At 47.1% G+C, this 19894-nt stretch overlaps 1 protein-coding gene across 4 annotated transcripts in view; it reads right to left on the reverse strand.

Annotated features, from left to right (window-relative positions):
• Window positions 1–3102: 3102 nt before the first annotated feature.
• The window catches only part of LOC145527233 (WW domain binding protein 1-like), a 44062-nt gene continuing 27270 nt past the window's right edge, over window positions 3103–19894 (reverse strand). For all 4 annotated transcript variants that reach the window (XM_081544884.1, XM_081544865.1, XM_081544855.1 and 1 more), the window contains 3 exons: window positions 17984–18086; window positions 8100–8261; window positions 3103–6784 (listed from right to left, as the gene is read on the reverse strand). In XM_081544884.1, the coding sequence (XP_081401010.1) occupies window positions 6036–6784; window positions 8100–8261; window positions 17984–18086 (1014 nt within the window). In that variant the 3' untranslated portion in view covers window positions 3103–6035. The remainder of the gene's footprint in view (window positions 6785–8099; window positions 8262–17983; window positions 18087–19894) is intronic.

Below are 19894 nucleotides of genomic sequence, written 5' to 3' on the forward strand. Positions count from 1 at the left end.
GACAGGACCACAGGAGGTCCCCCTCTTGCAGCTCCACATGGCCTTGCCCACTGTCCCCTTTCCTGCTGGAGCCAAGGTAGGCTGGCAGCTGGGAAGTGGGTAGAGACCCCAAAGACAACTTTTCACAGTTCCAACACCAGGGTGTTTTGTAACATTTTCCAGTGGGATTAGGTTTCTTGAGACTCCTTAGTAAGAAGATGCACAATGGAAGGTTAAATTGTGGCGAGGAGCAGGCTCATACAGAAAGAGGAGAAATTTTAGCTCAAACAAAAATCCTCTTCTCCCTCTCAACTGCCACAAAAGCTTTTTTTTTTTTTTAAATCTCTGAGGAAGAGCAAAACACTCTTTCAAGGAAAAGATACAAAGGTCCAAATAACTCCTGAATATTTTAGTGTTTCCAAGGGGTTACTGAAGCAGATACCACCTTCCATTTCAGCACTGAGGGGCTCTGGTAGGTGAAAGCTGGCTGGGTGTGGGGCCTCTGTGGGGGCTTATAATGAGGCAAGGGGAGAGGAAGAGGGAATAAAGTAGCTCCAGAGGAAGCTGTGTCTGATTCAATTGCTACCACGTTACTCCCCTGCTCAACACATCTTTCTGTGGTTCCCTCTCACCTTTGAAAAGAAAAAGTTCTTCACGTGGCTTGTGAGCCCAAATGATACAACTCTCCACTCTCTGGCCAACTAGTTAAGCAGTAGTTCGGCAATCAATAGATGTGAGTTTTAATCCTGGCTCTACCACAACTCCACCAGCTGTGTGATCTTGGACCAGTTAATTAACCCTTCTGAATGCTTCATCCCCGTTAATAAAGCAGGAATAATTAACAGTCCATACTTCAGAGGGCTGCTTTGAGGCTAAAATAAGAAGATATAGGTAAGACCTATACTAAAGACCTGGTGTTAATAAAGTCAAGAAATAAGGACACATTAAAATCTTTTTATTACCAGCTTACCTCTCCAGTTTCATCTTCTGTCACTTTCCAGAAGGCAATTACCTAGAGGGATGAAGCCGCTCACAATTTTAGACACGACATCACATTCTCCTATTTTAGGTTTCCCACACTTTTTTTGTGCTTTTCAGCACCTGGCATACAATAGGCATTCAATAATCTGCAGACTGATTGCCTGGAATTGCCCTTACACCTTTCTTTACCCGGCAAGCTCAGTTTAGAGGTCCCAGATCCAGGAAGGCTGCCCTGAACCCCCAGGTGGGCTACATTCTCCTCTACAGCATCCTGTGTACACATGCTTCATGGTACTTACCATGTATTGCTAAAACTGTTCATGTGCCTTTCTCCCTTGCTAGACTATTATTAGCTCTTCTAAAGAGGGGCATATTTGCATCCCCAATGCCTAGCACATGGTAGGTGCTCATAAGCGCTCAGCTCTTAAGGCAGGCCAGTCGCCTGTCCCAGCTGGGAACTGTATCCCAAACATCTCCCAGGACCCACAGCCCTTTCCAATGAAAACCAGGTTTCCAGCAGGTTTCAACAGTCAGCCAAACCCACTTCCCGCTCATTTTCCTGAGCTGAATCTTGCTTTTTGCCACCCCCCACCCTGGCTGAAAATATAGGAAACTGGACAACAGCCGGTGTTTCTTGAAGTTCTTGTTCATCAAATCTACTGTTTTGTGCTTTCAAGGCACTGGTATGGTCTCCACCTGAACTTGGTCACCAGGGGTGGTAAAGACAGCAAATGCTGCACCTCATTCGAGAAATCAGGAACTCAGTGACCCAGAAGCCTGGGGTGCTGTGAGGGGCTCGCTAATGACCTGGACAGTAAGAGTACATGGACAGCCTCTGGTATGCAACTCGCAATAGCTGTACCATTTTGTTTTTGTGCCATTCAGACCTTAGCTTAAGAAGCTAAGAATGAGTACTCTGCCAGTTCCTTCCTGTGCCTTCAGAACAGAACTGTCCCTAGATGCGAACATGGCTCCCTTGGGGTTACCTAGAGGAGCCCAACAGCTTAGAAGGAACTAGGCGGCAACCATCCCACCAGGGTCACTGAAGGGCCAGGGCAGCATCCTCTGGCCTGGGGTCAGATGGGGATGGGAGCATGCCTGGCTTTACTGGACTCTCAGAAACCACAGGGCTGACTGCTGGGCAAACCCAGGGGCTAGAGAAGACAACACTCTCTGCCAGCATACCCTACTGGCCCATCACTCCATCTGAGGAGGCAAGACCTCACAGGAGGGTTCTGTGGGTACTCATCATCCTGCTTTGCCCACCTGCATGTGGCAGCCAGAGAAGTCTCGCTGGGTGGGGGTGTTCCCCCCTTTCTGGGTAGAGGCAGAAGGCTGTTCCTTCCCAGTCTTGGAGAAGGGACTTTAATACCATTGACTCAAAGTGTTAAGAGGACAGTCTTAAGCAGAGGGTAAAGTGACAATAAGTCTGAGGGAAGGCTCATGGGCCCATGATGGCAGATGTTGGCACACCAGTGGCTCCCAGCCACCTGAAAATCAGTTCTGTGGTTCCTGCCTGGAATGCAAGCCCTAAACTACCCGCCATGCTCCTCAAGCTTCTCTGAATCTGTAGTGCCCACTTCCTCTCAACCACCCGCACATTGCTGGTTAGCTATTTCACATGAGTTTGCTTCGTCCTCTCCACTGTTTAACTGAACTTCTAGAAGGAGGGGCCTTGTCTTACACATTTCTTTCACATTCGCCTCAGGATCCAGCACAGTGCTGAGCACAAAATAGGGACTCCATGCTGCATTTTGTGTATTAAATTCCAAGGCCAAGCACCCACCCACAACTCTACTGTACCAATACAAGAGTTCCCCAGAAGGGCTTGCTTCCTTTAAATGTCATGTCTTAGCTAAGGAGTCTCTAACAAAATGTGTTTCTGCTTTGGGGGGGGGGGGGTCTGCTTTTAACCCATTTGTAGGACTTTATGAAGAACTCAGAAATAGCCTCTTGGCAGAGCAAGGGGTTTGGGGGGAAGTCCTGAGGACAGAAAGTGCCCTCAGCAACCCTTACCCAGCTTGCCCTCAGCCCAGGTGCCTGTCCTGACAGCTGTGATGTCTCTTGGCCTCTATGTGGAGAAGGTGAGGAATCTCAAGGGGAGGAGGAAAAAGGAACAAGCATTGCAAGGAAAAAGCGTAATCAGATTTTGGGGATGGATTTTATTTGGGCTTCTCACAGTGGTTAGAGCCACTCTGTCTTCAGAACAATCACAGCACAGGAAATGCGTCACCGAGACTGCCCAGAAAAGTCTGACCAGCTGAATCTTATTGCTTAAAATACACATATTCACAATAACTGACAAAGGGTGATGTGCCTCACACAGGAATGTGTTAGCAATTGCAAATCTTCCGACTGTAGCACCAAACCCTTGACCCATCCCTTTCTTCTCATTTGCCTGGAACACCAGGCTCCCTCAAATCTCCCCGGCCCCTCAAGGGTCCTTCAGCTCCCTACTGCTGTGCTTCCATGTGCAGGGCAGCCTCGTGTAGCAGGGGCCAGGCGGTGACGCTGGACTCAAGTCCTGCTCCACCTGCAGCATTTTTGTTTTCTTCTTCTCATGCCTTTAGGGTCAGACACTGCAGTGAACCCAGCAGTAAACCTGCAGACCAGTTCCCCACTCTGACTGGAGAAGGAATCTTCAGAGGGCCAGAATCCACCCCTTTGACAAGTTAACTCAAACAGGGCTCATTTTGGTAAAACTTGACAGCCTTTGAGACACTTCAGTGAGTTGTTTGGGATTAAAAAAAAAAGGCGTCAGGAAAGGCATCTGAGGGGGGCTGCAGGCACACTCCTGCCTGCTCTGGCCACATGTCGGCCATGTGCTGGACCTCAGTAGAGGGAGGTAAGCCCTAGGGCACTGTGGTGGCCGCCAAAGCCTCCTGGCAATTCTGGGTAGGGCCGATGCCTGGGCCAAAGCCAGTCTGAGCTTGACCCTGAAGATCCAGTCAAGCTTCTGACTGAGGTTCCACCTTGGCTCTCTGTCCCGAGGGGGTTTGGACCCTCCTGGGGGCCGATGCCAAGGGCTGGGAGCAGCCGGGGAAAGCGGACAGGTTCAGAGCACTTTCCGCTTACAGGGAACAGGACACAGGCCTCCGCGTGTCCATGGAACAATGTGCAAATTGCAGTGAGGGGTAGAGTAAAACCTCTACTTGGAGCACAGTATCTCTGGCAAACGTGGGAACTGCCATCAACAGCACTGCTGAGTACACCCAAGTGCACAGTCAGACATTTGCTCAGTAAACAGTAAATGCGTAAAATAAATTACCTTGAGAGGGCCGTGCCTGCTCCAAACGCATGGGTAATGTGAGCGGAGTGGCTGCCGTTCAAAGTATATTCACAGGAAAACAGGGCTGAAGGCTCACACACAATGGACAGACACACACAGGTTACTGGAAAAGTCATCGTATCCAGACTGCACTTGTTCAACATGGATTTTGGTTTTGTGGACTCCAAATGCAGACACTTGTTCACCTCACAGCCTCAGACTTGTATATTTTGTGTGTATGTGTTTATATACATGTACATATATATACACATACACATAGATACGCGTGTATTCATATATATACAGATATATACCTTCCTTTCTTAACCAAAACATCAACGCCTACTCTGAATATCATCATTCAAGAGTGGAGGAAAAACCAAGCTCTTCATGAGAACAGGGCTGGGCAGGGAATGTTAGTTTCGGCACTTTGCTTTCTCCATTTAGATTTTCCCTATCAAAGCTCACCTGGTTTCTGAAGCAAAACTACAGGAATTAAGGATCCTGTGGTCCTTCAGGAGGGCTGCCTCCACCCTCCTATCTGGGCCACTGAGACTCTTTACATAGGCTACAAAAATTAGATACCCCACTCAAGGGGCGGTGAGGAGCAGGCAAAGGGCATGAAAACCACAGATAACCAAGGCATTTTTTTTCCAAGTGGTCAGTTTGAAAAAACAAACAAATAAAACAACTTATTCAGAATCAAGAGAAAATACTGTGAGAGCCAGACTGTGGGCCTGCCCTTTCTCAGGACCCACAGCCTCCTCATTTGTTCGTAGAGAACAGTGAGACGGGAAGGCCAGCAGACGTGTGTCTGGGACAGGGGGAGGGCACTGGTCACCAGTGGGTGCAGATCAAAGGGCAGAAACAATGGGAAGTTGCACCTCCATCCGCTGCCACACTGCAGGGCCTCCTGCTCACCCCACAGGAGTTCCAGAGACAGCCCCCACCCAAGCCTGCACATTATGTATCTCCTGGCTCAACTATAGCCAGGCTCTTTGAAGGCCAAGTTGAGAAAAAGACACAAACTTCCCTTTTCCAAAACAGAATTCTTGCCTGCCCACTGGTCAAGTTCTTGTTTTCAGCTTGCTTTTGTTGTTGTTGTTTTTTTTAAAAAACAAAACAAAACCAAAGGCAGGTATATAATCTTCCAGCCTGGAACCAGCCTGCGGCCAGCCAGATCCTGCTGGGAAGGGAAGGGCCCTCCAGGACACCCTGGCACCGCGAGCTCGTCACCTGGAATTGGAGAGTACAAGTCCCTTACCAACCTACCACACAACTGCCAGTCAACTCTCCTCCCCACCACAGCAGAGCACAATTCTGGCTCCACAGATGCTGGTAGCAAGGGGCGACAATCCCTGGGCCTCTGTGAGCTTCCTTCTTCATCCAGGGCTGAGACCAGCCACCTCTTCTGGACAGAGATGCAGCACGGTTCTCATAAACTAACACCGGAAAGCACATCCATTCCATCACCAAGAGTCACCTCAGGGCACGGTCTCATCCCCTTCTTGGGGGCTTCTGAACACACATCTCTCTGACCCAAGCAGGTAGTGAGATATGACTTTAAAAGAGGTAAAGGGGAATGGGGTGGGGTATGAGGAATGAGTCACAGGATAACTTCTCAGCCCTCCATGGCACTGTGCTTCTGTAGGAGGGCAAGCCACCCACACCCCAAATTGTACCTGGAGATGCAGGAAAATGCAGGAGCAGGGGGTGGGGGGGAGGAAAAGAGTTACTTAATGCTTCTCACATGTTCTCCCCTACCCTGGTTGCATCGCCAAGTTCTCAGGTGTAGGCAGGACCTGCTCTAGCTGGGAGAGCTGCTGCTCTGGGAGTTTGGGGAGTCTTGCTCGTTGATGGTGTTCAGCAGCAGGCAGGCAGGCGGCCTTGGCAGGTGTGGATGCCCGGGCTCCCGGGCCTGCTCCTCGGAGGGCTGGCAGAGACCTTCCTCCTCGTCTCCAGGTGGCCGCACGTTGCAGCTGTCGCAGAAGTCCAGGGGTCCATCCAGAGTATCGTCGATAAGCGCGTTGAACTCTTTGAGGTCGTCGTCATGGTGGCCCCGGTTGCACACACACACCTCGATGCCTGAGTCACCCGTGAAGCGGCGGTGTCTGCCGGGTGTCTTGTCTTTGTTGTCAGGGAGGGCACTGCCCTGCTCGGAGCTGTACTCTTTCAGAAGCTCCTCCTTACATTCGGAATCCTTGTCCAGAAAGGCCGTGGGGTCCACCTCTCCCAGGCCAGCCACAGAGCCGCTGGGCTCCATGCCAGGGGTTTTGGTGGCTGCTGGGTCTGCTGGCACGTCGGAGGGCTCAGGGTCAGTGATGCTTGGGGGTCGCGTGCTACTTCTGCTGGGCCCGGACAAGGGGCTGCTCTGCGCCCCCTGGGAGCCCCTGGTGGGATCGGTGCCTGGGGGGCTGCTGCCTGCAGAGCCACACTGTGCAGGTAGCTGCTGCTGCTGCTGCTGCTGGAGCTGGAAGGCACTGTATGGTGGGGGAGGAGTTGGAGGTCGGTTCACCACTTCCTCATAAGGAGGTAGTAAATAGTTTGGCAAAAACCCTAAAACGGGGAGGTAGGGAGGAGAAGTTACTGCACTGGCAATTGTTACAGGACAGACTGCAGGCCCACACTGAACGTGTATCTCATCCCACCCCCAGCACACCCACCAAGAGACAACTCTCAGGTGCAGGCAGGACAAAGGGCTGTGAGTGACTTTGCAGAGAAAGAGGGACAGACTAAGACCAACCTATGCTAGCTTCTTGAAATCTGAGAGCCCCTAAAGCTGCTTCACAGGTAAGGACTTCTGCTCATCTGGAGTTAAGGCAGAGGTTCAGCAAATATGGTGAGCGGCCAAGAGAGTTCTGTCTGGAAGGGACCTGTTTCCACATGCACCCAAGTCTCGTGTTTCTGGCTTGGATTGTGTCTGCCATCTGTATCCCACAGGCCTGGGGGTTAGGGGCCCTAACTTAAAACATCGTGACACTTCTTTCTCCCACTTTGCACCCACTTCCCCGATTTTCCAGAAGTATATCATGAAGAGAGCCTTTCTCTGGGAGGCTGGAAATCTGTGTTGCCTCTCACCCTAGTATGGCTGGAAAGACACACCAAACCTCATCTTGCTTCAGACCAACAGCAGGTGGCTTATCAATGCAGGATGAGGGACCTGTCATCAAGGCTTATTAGGAATATGGCAGGTGAGTAATCTTCTGCTCTGAGACACAGATGATCTAATTATAACAGTGATGGCTAGCATTTATTGAGCACTTCTATACACCGGCCACTGTGCTAAGTACTTAACTCTTCTAGATGAGGAATTCCAAATTTACGACTATTTTATTCTGTAGAACACACTGCAGAATGCCTTTGGACAGGCTGCACCACTGGGCCTCCACCAATCCTTTGAGAGATCAGTGGAAGGAACTCCAGGGAAGTCAGGTGAGTGTGCCCTTCAGTGAATCACCGAGTTTCTTGGTTCTCAGGAAATCCCAGTATCACCTCCCACTCCTGCCCTTTTTATGGCAGCCTCTGCTTAGGCATATCCCATGGCAGGAAGCAAAATGGAGATTTCAAGGCCACTGACCTCGAAATCTCAATTCATTCACATCATACACCATTCAACAACCCGCCTAACAAAAATCTAAAGGAGCAGAGATGCAGTGAGAACCCAGCCAGAGTGGAATGGAATGGCCCAGGGGCTACATCCACAGCCCTGGCTTCTCCGTGCTCAAGGTGCACACCCTCTTGTTCCCACTTCTGAGACCCTGCTCTAGGAATAAAGAGGCCAACCCTTGAGGCCCACAGTCTGTGTGTCCTAGCCTCCCCCCCCCCGCCCCCCCACTCCAAGAGTGGGTTTGGTGGCTTCTGTAGTACGTACTGAAATAAAATGGCAGCGCTGAGTAATTGTGGGCTTCCCGGTAGGCGATCAGGTTGATTTCATGCTGCCGCTGCTGGGCCTGAAGGCGGTGCTTGGCTCGGCGGTGGTGGCAGACGCAGCAGCAGCTCAGGATGATGATGATGGTCCACACGAGCCAGAACCCTGGGAGAGGAGGAGAGACAGAGAGAGGCAGGCACACCGTGAACGCCAGTGGGACACCAGCTGGAGGTGCCGCTCACAGCACAGGGAGACTCTGGGACGGTGTGCACCTGGCCGAAGCTAGCACTGTTGAGCCTTGCCCGGCAGTTACATTCAGAACCTATATTCAATTTTCATAAATGTTTGTACCAGAGTGAAAGATATGTGGGGTGGAGGAGGGCAGGAATGTTAAGAAAAGTAACCCTAAAAGAGGTTACTCATTCCGGGGTGCCTCCAGGCTCTTGGGGGAGGGGAGGAGTGCTGAGGTGTTGGTCTAGCACCCCAGGTTCTCCTATATTTTAGGTCTGGTGGGCATTAAGTATGTTTACCTTTCAGGACAATGTGCCCTTCCTCTCTTAAGAGATTTGAGAAAATGCTTCAGCCCCTCTTGGTGCCCACCTCCCCTCCCCAGCCCTGGCCCACAAGGATAGCTCCCAGGCTCCCCACCAAGAATGAAGAGCCCCTCAGAATCCCCACAATTCAGCAGACAAGCAGTTGCAGAGGACCCCAGAGGGACAGCGTGATAAAAGTTTTTTCCTCTACCACTTTGCCTCCATCATACAGGAGTCACGAAAGTTAGAGGTGGAAAAATTCTAATTGCCTCAGCCCATTACTTCCCTGGAGAGTATAAACAACTTCCTCTGCTCTTGATATGAGCTGGTACAATTCCATCTCACATCGTCACAAACAATCCACTCCCCCACCTCGCTTTGCCTGCAGCTGGCTTACATTGGGGAGCATCACTGGTCTCCCCTTCCTCCTGGCTCCAGAGAGGAGTAGAGGAGCAGGGGAGAAGCCCACAGCTCTCTTTTCCCCAGGTGGACTGTTTCTTCTCATTTCCCACTGATGTTTTCTTTGATCACACTTAAGAGAATCCTGGCAAACCCTAATATAAGACCCCCTCTCCAATCTTCAAATGTATACAGAAAAGGCTTCTAATTTAATGAATGAGCAATTTTGCTTTAAAAAATAAATAGAGATTAGAGGGGGAAAAAAGATTGGAAAGAAAAACACAAAAACAGTGACATCTTCAAGTTGTGGGATTATGAGAAGAAATTTTAATTTTTCCCAATTTTTTTTTCTTTTCCCCAGTTTTATTTATTTATTTATTTATTTTTACTTTACAATATTGTATTGGTTTTGCGATACATTGACATGAATCAGCCATGGGTGTACATGTGTTCCCCATCCTGAACCCCCCCACCTCCCTCCCCATACCATCCCTCTGGGTCATCCCAGTGCACCAGCCCCGAGCAACCTGTATCATGCATTGAACCTGGACTGGCGACTCGTTTCACATATGATAATTTACATGTTTCAATGCCATTCTCCCATATCATCCCACCCTCACCTTCTCCCATAGAGTCCAAAAGACTGTTCTATGCATCTGCATATGCATTTGCTGTCTTGCATACAGGGTTATCGTTACCATCTTTCTAAATTCCATATGTATGCATTAGTATACTGCATTGGTGTTTTTCTTTCTGGCTTACTTCACTGTGTATAATAGGCTCCAGTTTCATCCACCTCATTAGAACTGATTCAAATGTGTTCTTTTTAATGGCTGAGTAATATTCCATTGTGAATATGTACCACAGCTTCCTTATCCATTCGTCTGATGATGGGCATCTAGGTTGCTTCCATGTCCTGGCTATTATAAACCGTGCTGTGACGAACATTGGGGTACACGTGTCTCTTTCAATTCTGGTTTCCTCAGTGTGTATGCCCTGCAGTGGGATTGCTGGGTCATATGGCAGTTCTATTTCCAGTTTTTTAAGGAATCTCCACACTGTTTTCCATAGTGGCTGTACTAGTTTGCATTCCCACCAACAGTGAAAGAGGGTTCCCTTTTCTCCACACCCTCTCCAGCATTTATTGCTTGTAGACTTTTGGATAGCAGCCATTCTGACGGGCATGAGATGGTACCTCATTGTGGTTCTGATTTCCATTTCTCTGATAATGAGTGATGTTGAGCATCTTCTCATATGTTTGTTAGCCATCTGTATGTCTTCTTTGGAGAAATGTCTGTTTAGTTCTTTGGCCCATTTTTTGATTGGGTCCTTTATTTTTCTGGAATTGAGCTGCAGGAGTTGCTCCTATATTTTTGAGATTAATTCTTTGTCAGTTGCTTCGTTTGCTATTATTTTCTGCTATTCTGAAGGCTGTCTTTTCACCTTGCTTATAGTTTCCTTTGTTGTGCAGAAGCTTTTAATTTTAATTAGGTCCCATTTGTTTATTTTTGCTTTTATTTCCAATATTCTGGGAGGTGGGTCATAGAGGATCCTGCTGTGATTTATGTCGGAGAGTGTTTTGCCCATGTTTTCCTCTAAGAGTTTTATAGTTTCTGGTCTTACGTTTAGATCTTTAATCCATTTTGAGTTTATTTTTGTGTATGGTGTTAGAAAGTGTTACAGTTTCATTCTTTTGCAAGTGGTTGATCAGTTTTCCCAGCACCACTTGTTAAAGACATTGTCTTTTCTCCATTGTATATTCTTGCCTCTTTTGTCGTCTTCTCCCAATTTTTGTTTTCTTCTTTCAAATTATAAAACTAGAAACAAAGTAAGTTAAAACTTAAGAATATCTGTGACTAATTTTTATTTTTTCTGGCTTTAAAAAAAATTAATACATTTCTGAATAGATTTAAAAATTCCTCTGGGAATGTCTTCATACAATGAACTGATATGAATCATTAAAAAAAATTATCCACAGAATACTATTTTTGACATAATAAGACGTTTCAAATACCAAACGGAAAAAAAAGCAATTACAAAACAGCATAAAATATGACCCCAACTTTTGCTTAAAAAAAAGTATAAATATCCAGAGGGATGATCAGGAAGTTAATCATGAGATTATTCCTGGACAACAGGATTTTCTGTTACCAGTTCTTATGTTTTGTTTATCTGCAATTCCTGAATTTTCTAAGATGAACATGTACTTCTTTGAAAAAAAAAAGAATACTTTTTCTCAATTAAAATAAATCTGAGGAATAATTTTAAGATGAGTTTTTATTAAATGAGACCAGATTATATTATTTTTCATTTCCTCCCTATTTCTGAGGAACTTCAGTTTTTTCCATTACAGATGTTACTTTTTTTTAATCATCTGCTCTTTAACTATAAGTTTGTGTTTAGAATATGTTAAGTATTTCTATATCTCTTTTCAGACTGAATATTAAAAAAAAAAAGCTTCTCTCTCCCGGTAAACAATTACAAATGAATAAACCCCTGATTTTTTTTTCTTGTTTGTACCAGAACACGATATTTTGAAAGAGCCCACTGAAATTTAGGGTGTGGCCTCTGGCAACACCCAGGGTGTTTCTTTCTGTTCCCCAGGGGTATCCTCTCTGAATCTACCCATAGAGCCACCCCTATGGGGTAAAGACAGGACAGCAGTACTGCCTTCCAGCCCTGGCAGGCTGCAACACCACTGTGTGACACCTTGCTGCTTTTAGCACATGTCATAGTTCAACAGAAACTTCTGCTGAGGTCTGGTGACAGAACAGGCGGAGGACAATGAGGAGAGGATCTTTTCCCCTTTTCCCAACAGCAGACAGAAAAACCCCATTCCTAACCAGAGAACACAGACGTAAGTTTAAGTCCGAAGTCTCCCTTGTGGTCCTTCCCAGAGTCACACAGGACATCTGTTTAATTTAACTTACTCTTTTTTTTTTTTATAAATTTATTTATTTTAGTTGGGGGCTAATTACTTTACAATATTGTAATAGTTTTTGCCATACATTGACATGAATCAGCCATGGGTTTACATGTGTTCCCCTTCCTGGACCCCCCACCCTCCTCCCTCCCCATCCCATCCCTCTGGGTCATCCCATTGCCCCGGCCCTGAGCCCTTGTCTCATGCATCGAACTCTTCTCTCCTTTCAATACTGACTGACTGGAGACTGGATACTGTTAGTGGAGCCCTCAGGGAGGGGTTTTGAGGCCGGATAGGAGCTCTGGGAGTGAACTGGCTTCCCAGTGCTGCCCTGTAACATCTCCTGCCTCTACGGTCCGGTCAGCTCCCAGCCTTGCAGGGTTAGGTCACACCCAAGGGAGGCGGCATAAGCAAGCAAAATGCACTCTGCTGAAGGGCCTGTCTCTGAGAACATTTTAAAAAAGAAAGAAAGTGAAGTCCCTAAGTCGTGTCTGATTCTCTGCGACCCCGTGGACTGTAGCCTACCAGGCTCCTCCGTTCATGGGATTCTCCAGGCAAGAATACTGGAGTGAGTTGCCATTTCCTTCTTCAGGGGATCTTCCCAACCCAGGGATTGAACCCAGGTCTCCCACATTGCAGGCAGACACTTTACCCTCTGAGCCACCAGGGAATATTTTCGAGTCAAGTCTCAAAGATTCTGGGCTAACCACTTTTTTATATTACCTACATTAACTTGCCCAGCATCATATCACAATCCTTTACGCTTCTGTGTTACCTCATAATTTTAGAAGTACATTCTCCCATGAGATAATCAGCACCTAACTCTACTTTTTGCCTTCTGTCACTTTTCCAATTGTTTCTTACCTAAAGGTAAACTTAACTTGAAACCTTAATGCTGCACTATACATGATCTAAGGCAAAACTTCTTAACTATTATAGCAGAGATTGTTTTCATGGTTTTCATGTTGGCCAAATATTTCTGGTTCTCCCCCTTCCTGGCATGTGGGTAGGCTTGAATTTCCTGGCCCCCTTATGAATAGGTGACATTTTGGGGCTACTTCTAACTAACAAATTGAGACTGAAAGTGACAGATGTCACCAAGAGGCCAGAACATTTCTTGCTAATGTGAGACCCTCTGTTACGTTCCTTTCTGCTATAGCAAGTCGTAACGTTCTAGACTGACTTCAGGGTCAGTCTGGACCCAGAGGATAAAGAAGTAGGAACAAAGCTCCCAGCCAACCTGTGATGGACACAGTGTGAGCAATAAACCTGTTGTTTTAGGACCTCCAGGAGTTTGGACTTGTTTATCACTGAGCATAACCTTTAGCCTATCCAGACTGATCCTTTGAAGGCTTTTCTGGAGGAGAAGATTGCAAATGTTCATCAGATTCTTAAGAGAATCCTTATTCCAGAAAAAGCCTAAGTTCCACTGAACTAGAAGTATGATAGAAAAAGAGGTCTTGTCTTTTTTTTTAAAGGAAAAATGAGGCAGGGTAGAAGGAGACTGGGGGAAGAAATGAGACAAGTAGAAGGCATACCTTTGGCAGGGTTACCGCCGTCGTACCTAACAGCACCAGAAAACTCATATGTTTACTGAAATTCCATCAGTTGCTTCTTTTCATGTGGTAGCATGGGTAGAAAAACTCTCCCTACTATGTACCATTTGTATGATATTATATAAAGTCTCAAACTGAGTTCCAATTTCTGCATTTCTAATATAGTATCACAAAGTGATAGTATGGATCAAAACTAGGGGAAAACTGATGTGGGAAAAGGGGCCAAGTGGGGTAATGGGGCATTAGCATAGGTCCAGAAAAGCCTCCTAAGGACTGGTCCCACTTGATGGAGTTAATGTGGGAAGACAGAAGGCATTCTTGTCCGACCCTCACACAACAGATCCTACTGGATTCTAGTCAAAGCCATGGCCCCGCAGCTTTAAAAGGGGGACCATCTAGACTAGTCTCTGTGGAGTTGTGCAAACTTTTGATCTTTTCACTAGTTTTCACAAACAAGGAGGAAAGTTTTTAAAGGAAGAGCCACACAGAGAAAGACAGAAGCATGTCCTCCTCCCCGAACACACATCTACCCACAGATTACATTCCCCAGTGACCTTTGAAAGCTGCGACCTCATTGTGGGGCACGCTTGTCATGCTAAGCAAAATGGAAAACATGTTTTTAAAAACAATCACAGTCCAATGTAGGAACTGAGTCATGTGCCCCAGAGTTCACTATAAACTTGGGAAAACACCACTCCCCAATTGGCAGGAAATTCCTCATTAGGAAGCCAAAGTATACTGTCCACTAGCTCTCCTTCTACCCCATAGGACGGGTGGGTATCCTCCTTAGCCCTTGACAGCTCTTAACAGGAGATCCTTTTCCACTGTGGAAAAGGCATGAATTTGGGAAATGAACACTTCAGAGGACTTGCAACTTCATCAGAAAGATTGGACAAGTTTCATATCCTAGCTTTGTGACCCTGGTCATTTTGTCTTGACTTCCCTCATCTGTAAAATGGGGATAATAACAGTTTCTACCTACTTGGTCATTGTGAGGATAATTGTGAGTTAATGTCCACATGCAGAGTTCTCAAACCTGCACATTTGAGACCGCCCATCACCTTCTGGCCTGGCACTTAAAGAGTTCTGGAAGGGGGTGGCTTTGTGTGAGGCACACTGACCCCACGACTCAACTGTAACTGACTGACTGGTGACTGAACACTCCAGGTCCTGAGAAATGGGCTATGCATATCTGGCAGGGTTGTCCTTAGAGCAGGCTGAGCTGACATGTGTGCAGACTTTACTGGGTGCCCAGCCCACGGCAGAGTTTTATGCATACCAGCAACCTCGTCTCCCCTGAGTGAACCCCACGATCCCAGGGAAAAGGTTAACGTGATGCATGCTCTCCTCTTTCCCATGGAGCCTTGACCTATGGTGTTTGGCGTCCCTCTGCCTGAGAAGTCATCCTATCCGTCTCCATGTGTTTAAATCTTATCCACCCTTTCTTTAAGGCCTACCTCAAATGCCACGACCTCCATGCAGCCTGCCTGAATCCTGTCCAGCGAAAGCAAATTCTCCTAGCACATACACAGTGGTCCTGCCACACACACTCCACTTTCTACTTTGCATCACTAATGAGGCACGTTGTATTATCTCCTCTCTCTGCTTAGAGACCCCCTTCTTGATGGCAAGGATTCTGTCTCCCCACACGCTTTAACACAGAAGAGGCCACTTCATCCAGTAGAAACTTGGTTAGAATTGCAAATTTTCAGGTCCACCTCAGACCTACTGAATCAAAAACTCTGGGACTTGGGCCCAGAAATCCATGCTTTAATAAGCCCTCCAGGAAATGCAGATGCTTGCCAAAGTCTGAAACCACTGGAATAAGAGTTTGCTGAATAAACGATTGAGCGATGATTGAAAGTACAAGAGCCATAAAAACGCATGGGATGATAAGGCCAGGTCTTAAAGCCTCAACCATGGTGGTGGTAAAACAGGACTTTCACTCCTGAACTGATGCAGACCCACTAATGACTATGGCCTACGTTACAAGAGATTAAAAAGACAGGGGAGAAAGGGTGCTGGTTGAAGTTTTAGGTCTCTGTGTGTTTGTGTGTCTGTGCAAAGTGGGCTCTGTATGTGTGTGTGTGCCAGTCCTCAGCACACAAGAAAATTTCAGCTTAACAGTGGTATGAGGGTTGATGGAAACGGCATTTATTTTTCCCCAAGGCCTTCCCGGTAGGCAACTGTGGTTAAAAAGGTACTCTGTCTGACAAAAACTCTGCCAAGGGCTTCCTGGCTGAGATCTTTTCCTTCCAAAGGAAAAAGACAAAAAGAATAACCCAAAGCCCATTATTTTCACAACTCAGGCAGAGTTCAGAGGCAATTAGAGAGAACAGGGTTCAAAGTGACCAGAAGCACAGTTCCGATGAGAACTGAAAGGGCTCATTCCTACACTTGACCTCCCTCCTCTCCACATCAGGCCGAGGCCAGGCCCTCAAGAATTCCGGAGAGAGGCGGAACGCTCACTGGGCATCTTCTGACCAAAAAGCCATTTCTGGGCACAAAGAGGAAGTTGGGCTTTTAGTCTCTGTCCCTTGAGAACTTGGCAAGCACGGGCCATCTTGTACAAGGGTGAGTCTTTCCTCCCCAGCCAGACTGGTCTCTGTCTGGCCTCCTTCTTTCCCCAGCTACCACGACTGGAGAAGTGATTAGCCACTGTGCAGCTCTTCCCTCGGCTTTCTTTGGGCCCGCGGGGTAAAGTGCCTGGTTCCCAGACCACCTGCCTCCCTGACAATTGTGTCTCGCATCTCCCTGTCCCCGTCACCCCACCTCTAGCCTTGGCATTCATGACCCAATTCTGGTCGCTACTGAGTCTGTTCCGCCAAAGCCTCAGGAGGCTCTGTCAATCTGAGATGGGGGCCATCAGCAACTCCATCCTTTCCGCAACTGACGCTGCCTGGGCCGGGCCCCAGAAAAACAAACCGCAGCTCTGTGGCTTTTTGGCAGCCCAGCTTTGACTTTTGTTTTAATAAGGGGTGAGAGGGAGAATTTGAACCCTGTGGTTATCTGCATTTTAAAACATTTAAACAGTCTGTCCACCTGCCTGGCACTTTGTGTTTCTCCAGTGAGTTCCCTCAGCCCCACCCCTTCTAAAATAGCACCAACAACTCCAGGCCTGCCTGTGCTGCTGCTGCTTATGTACTTGGAGGACTGATGGGGACATTTTGAACCCTGTTCTCTCCTTAGGAAAGAGTCTGCCCATAATCACCCCTGGAATTCCTCAGAGAGGCAGAAGAGCCAGTCATCAAAAAGGAAGTATGAGGGTGAGGAGAGATCTTTTTTGTAGGAACCACTCCCACGGGCAACAAGATCCGTTTGCATTCAGAGAGAGAAGCTTCCCAGCCAATAGTCTAATTTCCTTTCCATTTTAAACAACAGCTTTTCTAGCTGCTTTCTGACATACACCTGATGGGGGGTGAATGGGGAGATCAGAAAGGAGAAGGGGGAGAAGGGCAGAGGTAGAGGTGATGGCAAGGATGTGAAGCAAGGGGCAAAGGTTGTCTCCACATGGAGGGAGTGATGGGGGCTTATAATTCTCTGGGCAAACAATCTACTGCCTCCTCTATCAACAGACAGCTTGAGAACCACTGTAGTGCTGGTCACCTGGCAACACTGCCCTCAGGATGCTCCCATCCTCTTCTTCTTTGTCCAGTATCCCTAGTGTCTCATCTGAGTTTCAGGAAGATCAGAGTACAAAGTGCTTCAGTGAACTCTCTTAAGTGTAGGTCACTCCCTGAAGCCCAGGGCAATGTCCTCATCCTTGGACAGCTCAGGAAGGTGCAAGTGGTCCTGGCCTCCACCGAGCCAGTGATGAGGTGGTGGAGCTGACAACTCAAAATGGCTTTGAGATGACACTAACAGGTTAGGTGGACTGAGAACCCTCCAGACACTTCAGTTTGCGATCTGAGGAAGGAACAAAGGGGGCTGAACCTCTATTCCTCCTCTCCAGGAGGGCTCTGTTGGCCACGACCTAAGGAAAGATTATCCCACTGAGAGGGACCCTCAGAAACAGAGGCGGCTCCTTGAGGATCTATGGGGAATTGGGAAGTCCTGGTGTTTTTTTGGTTTGTTTTTTGTTTTCAACAAGAAAACGGCATTACAGCTATCCAGAGAGCAGCCCGGCATCCACAGCAGCTTGGCTGCTGCAAACCTCTCTTTGCAAAGATTGGGAGTCTGGGCAGCTGGGCTGGCCCATGAGAGGGCAAAAGTTGTTGTCACTGCTTGGTACACCCTGGAGAGGGCATCCAAGAGAATCCCACTCAGAAGCTTCTGCAGCAGATCTGCTAACCATGGCCTCTTAGGAGGGCTCAGACCATATTTTCCAGTCTTTAGCTCACGGTGTCCAAAGAGTCTGCTCACCAACACTGCCACCGAGAGAGTAAGAACAAAGCTGGCCAGCCTTCAGTTTCCCAATGAGCAGAGGTGGTGAACTGAGACGCTTGGATACCAAGAAACCCCCAGGCAAGGACTTACACCAGAGTTCATAGTAGTAGTTGCAGCACTGAGACTGTCCACAGCAGTGTCCTGTGTCACAGATATAGCTTTGATTGTTGGTACCCACGCAGGTTTCCTTATCCTAAAAGAAATTAAAAAAAAAAATTTTAGCACATTAAATTATAGCTTTTAAATACTTTTCTTCTCATAGGGCTTCTCTGGTGGCTCAGTTGGTAAAGAATCTGCCTACAATGCAGGAGACCCAGGTTCAATCCCTAGGTCAGGAAGATCCCTTGGAGAAGGGAATGGCAACCCACTCCAGTATTTTTGCCTGGAGAATTCCATGCACAGAGGAGCCTGGCGGGCTACAGTCCATGGGGTCTCAAAGAGTCGGACACGACTGGACGACTAACCCTTTCTTCTTATCCCCCTCTTTCTGGTTGCCTGTCCATCGTCCACCAAACAGTCTGTACCAATATTTACTCCATTGAGGAAAAAAAAAAACAACCATGCAACAGCAGATTTAAGAAAATTAATATGGTTTATTAAAGAGGGAAGAAGATTCAGTACATAAAGCCAAGTGGTAAAGAGCAGAGTTCTCAGAGAGAAAAACAGAGCAGAATCCTCCTTGCTTATGTCCAAGCTGAAGCACTCCATGTTCTGATGTTAATTTAGCCCATAAGACGGTCATGATTCTCCTGTAACTGGCTGTACATTTTAAATAAAACCAGGTTCTCTGTGCAAGTTCCTGGAATAATTAAGGCCGTACGTATTCTAGGATTAGCATCTGGTCAGCCAGTCCATCCTCCCTTTAAAACACATGATCTCCAAGGTTAATTAAAGCGTGATTCAAAAGAAGGCTAAAAAACCTGCTACTAAAATTCTTCAGTCTTAAGAAAACGAGTGACTTGCTTAGGTGACCTAATGCAATTTCAATTTGCTAGATCTTTTTCTGCTTATCAGATGATCTCTTAATAATCTTGACTGGATCTAGAATTCACACTGTCCCTTGTCAGGGACAGCTATAGAAAGGGCACTGCTGAGTAACCATCTAGCATTTTGCCAAATTCTATTCACAGCACTGGTGGATGGGAATAGAGGTGGAAAGGTTTATTTTATATTCCACAGTTAAGATATGAAACTTAAATAAACTTCAATAAGTTTATAAATAAGTTTTATAACTTATTTATAAATAAGTTTATAATAACTTAAATAAACTTCAGCCTCCAATGTCCTCTGGGCCACAGTGCATGAGGGCTATTAAGATGTGGCTTTCAACATTTCTTTATCCTAAAGAAGCGACACACTCATTGACTGGACACCATCTCTGTGCCGAGCACTGGGCTGGGTATGAGAGACATGAAGATGAATAAGACATTGTCCCTAACCTCAAGAAGCACACTTAGGAAGGGAAAAAAACCTGCTCAGCAAAGAAACTAAAACCACAGTATTGTATTTGCTGCTACTCAGGCTGACCCTGCCCACAGTGTACATCCGGGAGGACGCCTGCCAGTGGAAACTCAAGCCACATAGTTGGTTCCTGTTCTCTGGGCCCTGCTCTACTATGCTGTCTACTTGGCCAAGGGTATAAACAAAACAATCCAGAGACTGTCTACAGAGATAGAGGCTGGGGACCTGAAGCCACAAGGCGAAAACAAAAGAAAGGGCACGGCTAAAACTTAGATCCCTGGCTCAGAGCGTGTCTCCACCACATCCTCAGGTGTTTCCTGGTCTTTAAGAGTCTTACACCCTGGTGTAAAGGGGTTTAGGAAGAAGGAAACACCGGCAAGACATTTGTTGATTCTGACGACAGTTTCGTAACAGTGCTGCACACAGAATTCTATTGTTGCCCCTCCATGTCCACCATAAAATGGCACACCTAGAAGGTGGCTGTCCACTAGGATGTCTCCTCTGAGGCCTGATGCATGTGGAGAAAGCAGATCTGTGCTC

The sequence above is a fragment of the Giraffa tippelskirchi genome, chromosome 2, assembly GCF_054371585.1.
Source record: "Giraffa tippelskirchi isolate mGirTip1 chromosome 2, T2T-mGirTip1v1.2.pri, whole genome shotgun sequence".
In the NCBI taxonomy this organism is placed as follows: Eukaryota; Metazoa; Chordata; class Mammalia; order Artiodactyla; family Giraffidae; genus Giraffa; species Giraffa tippelskirchi.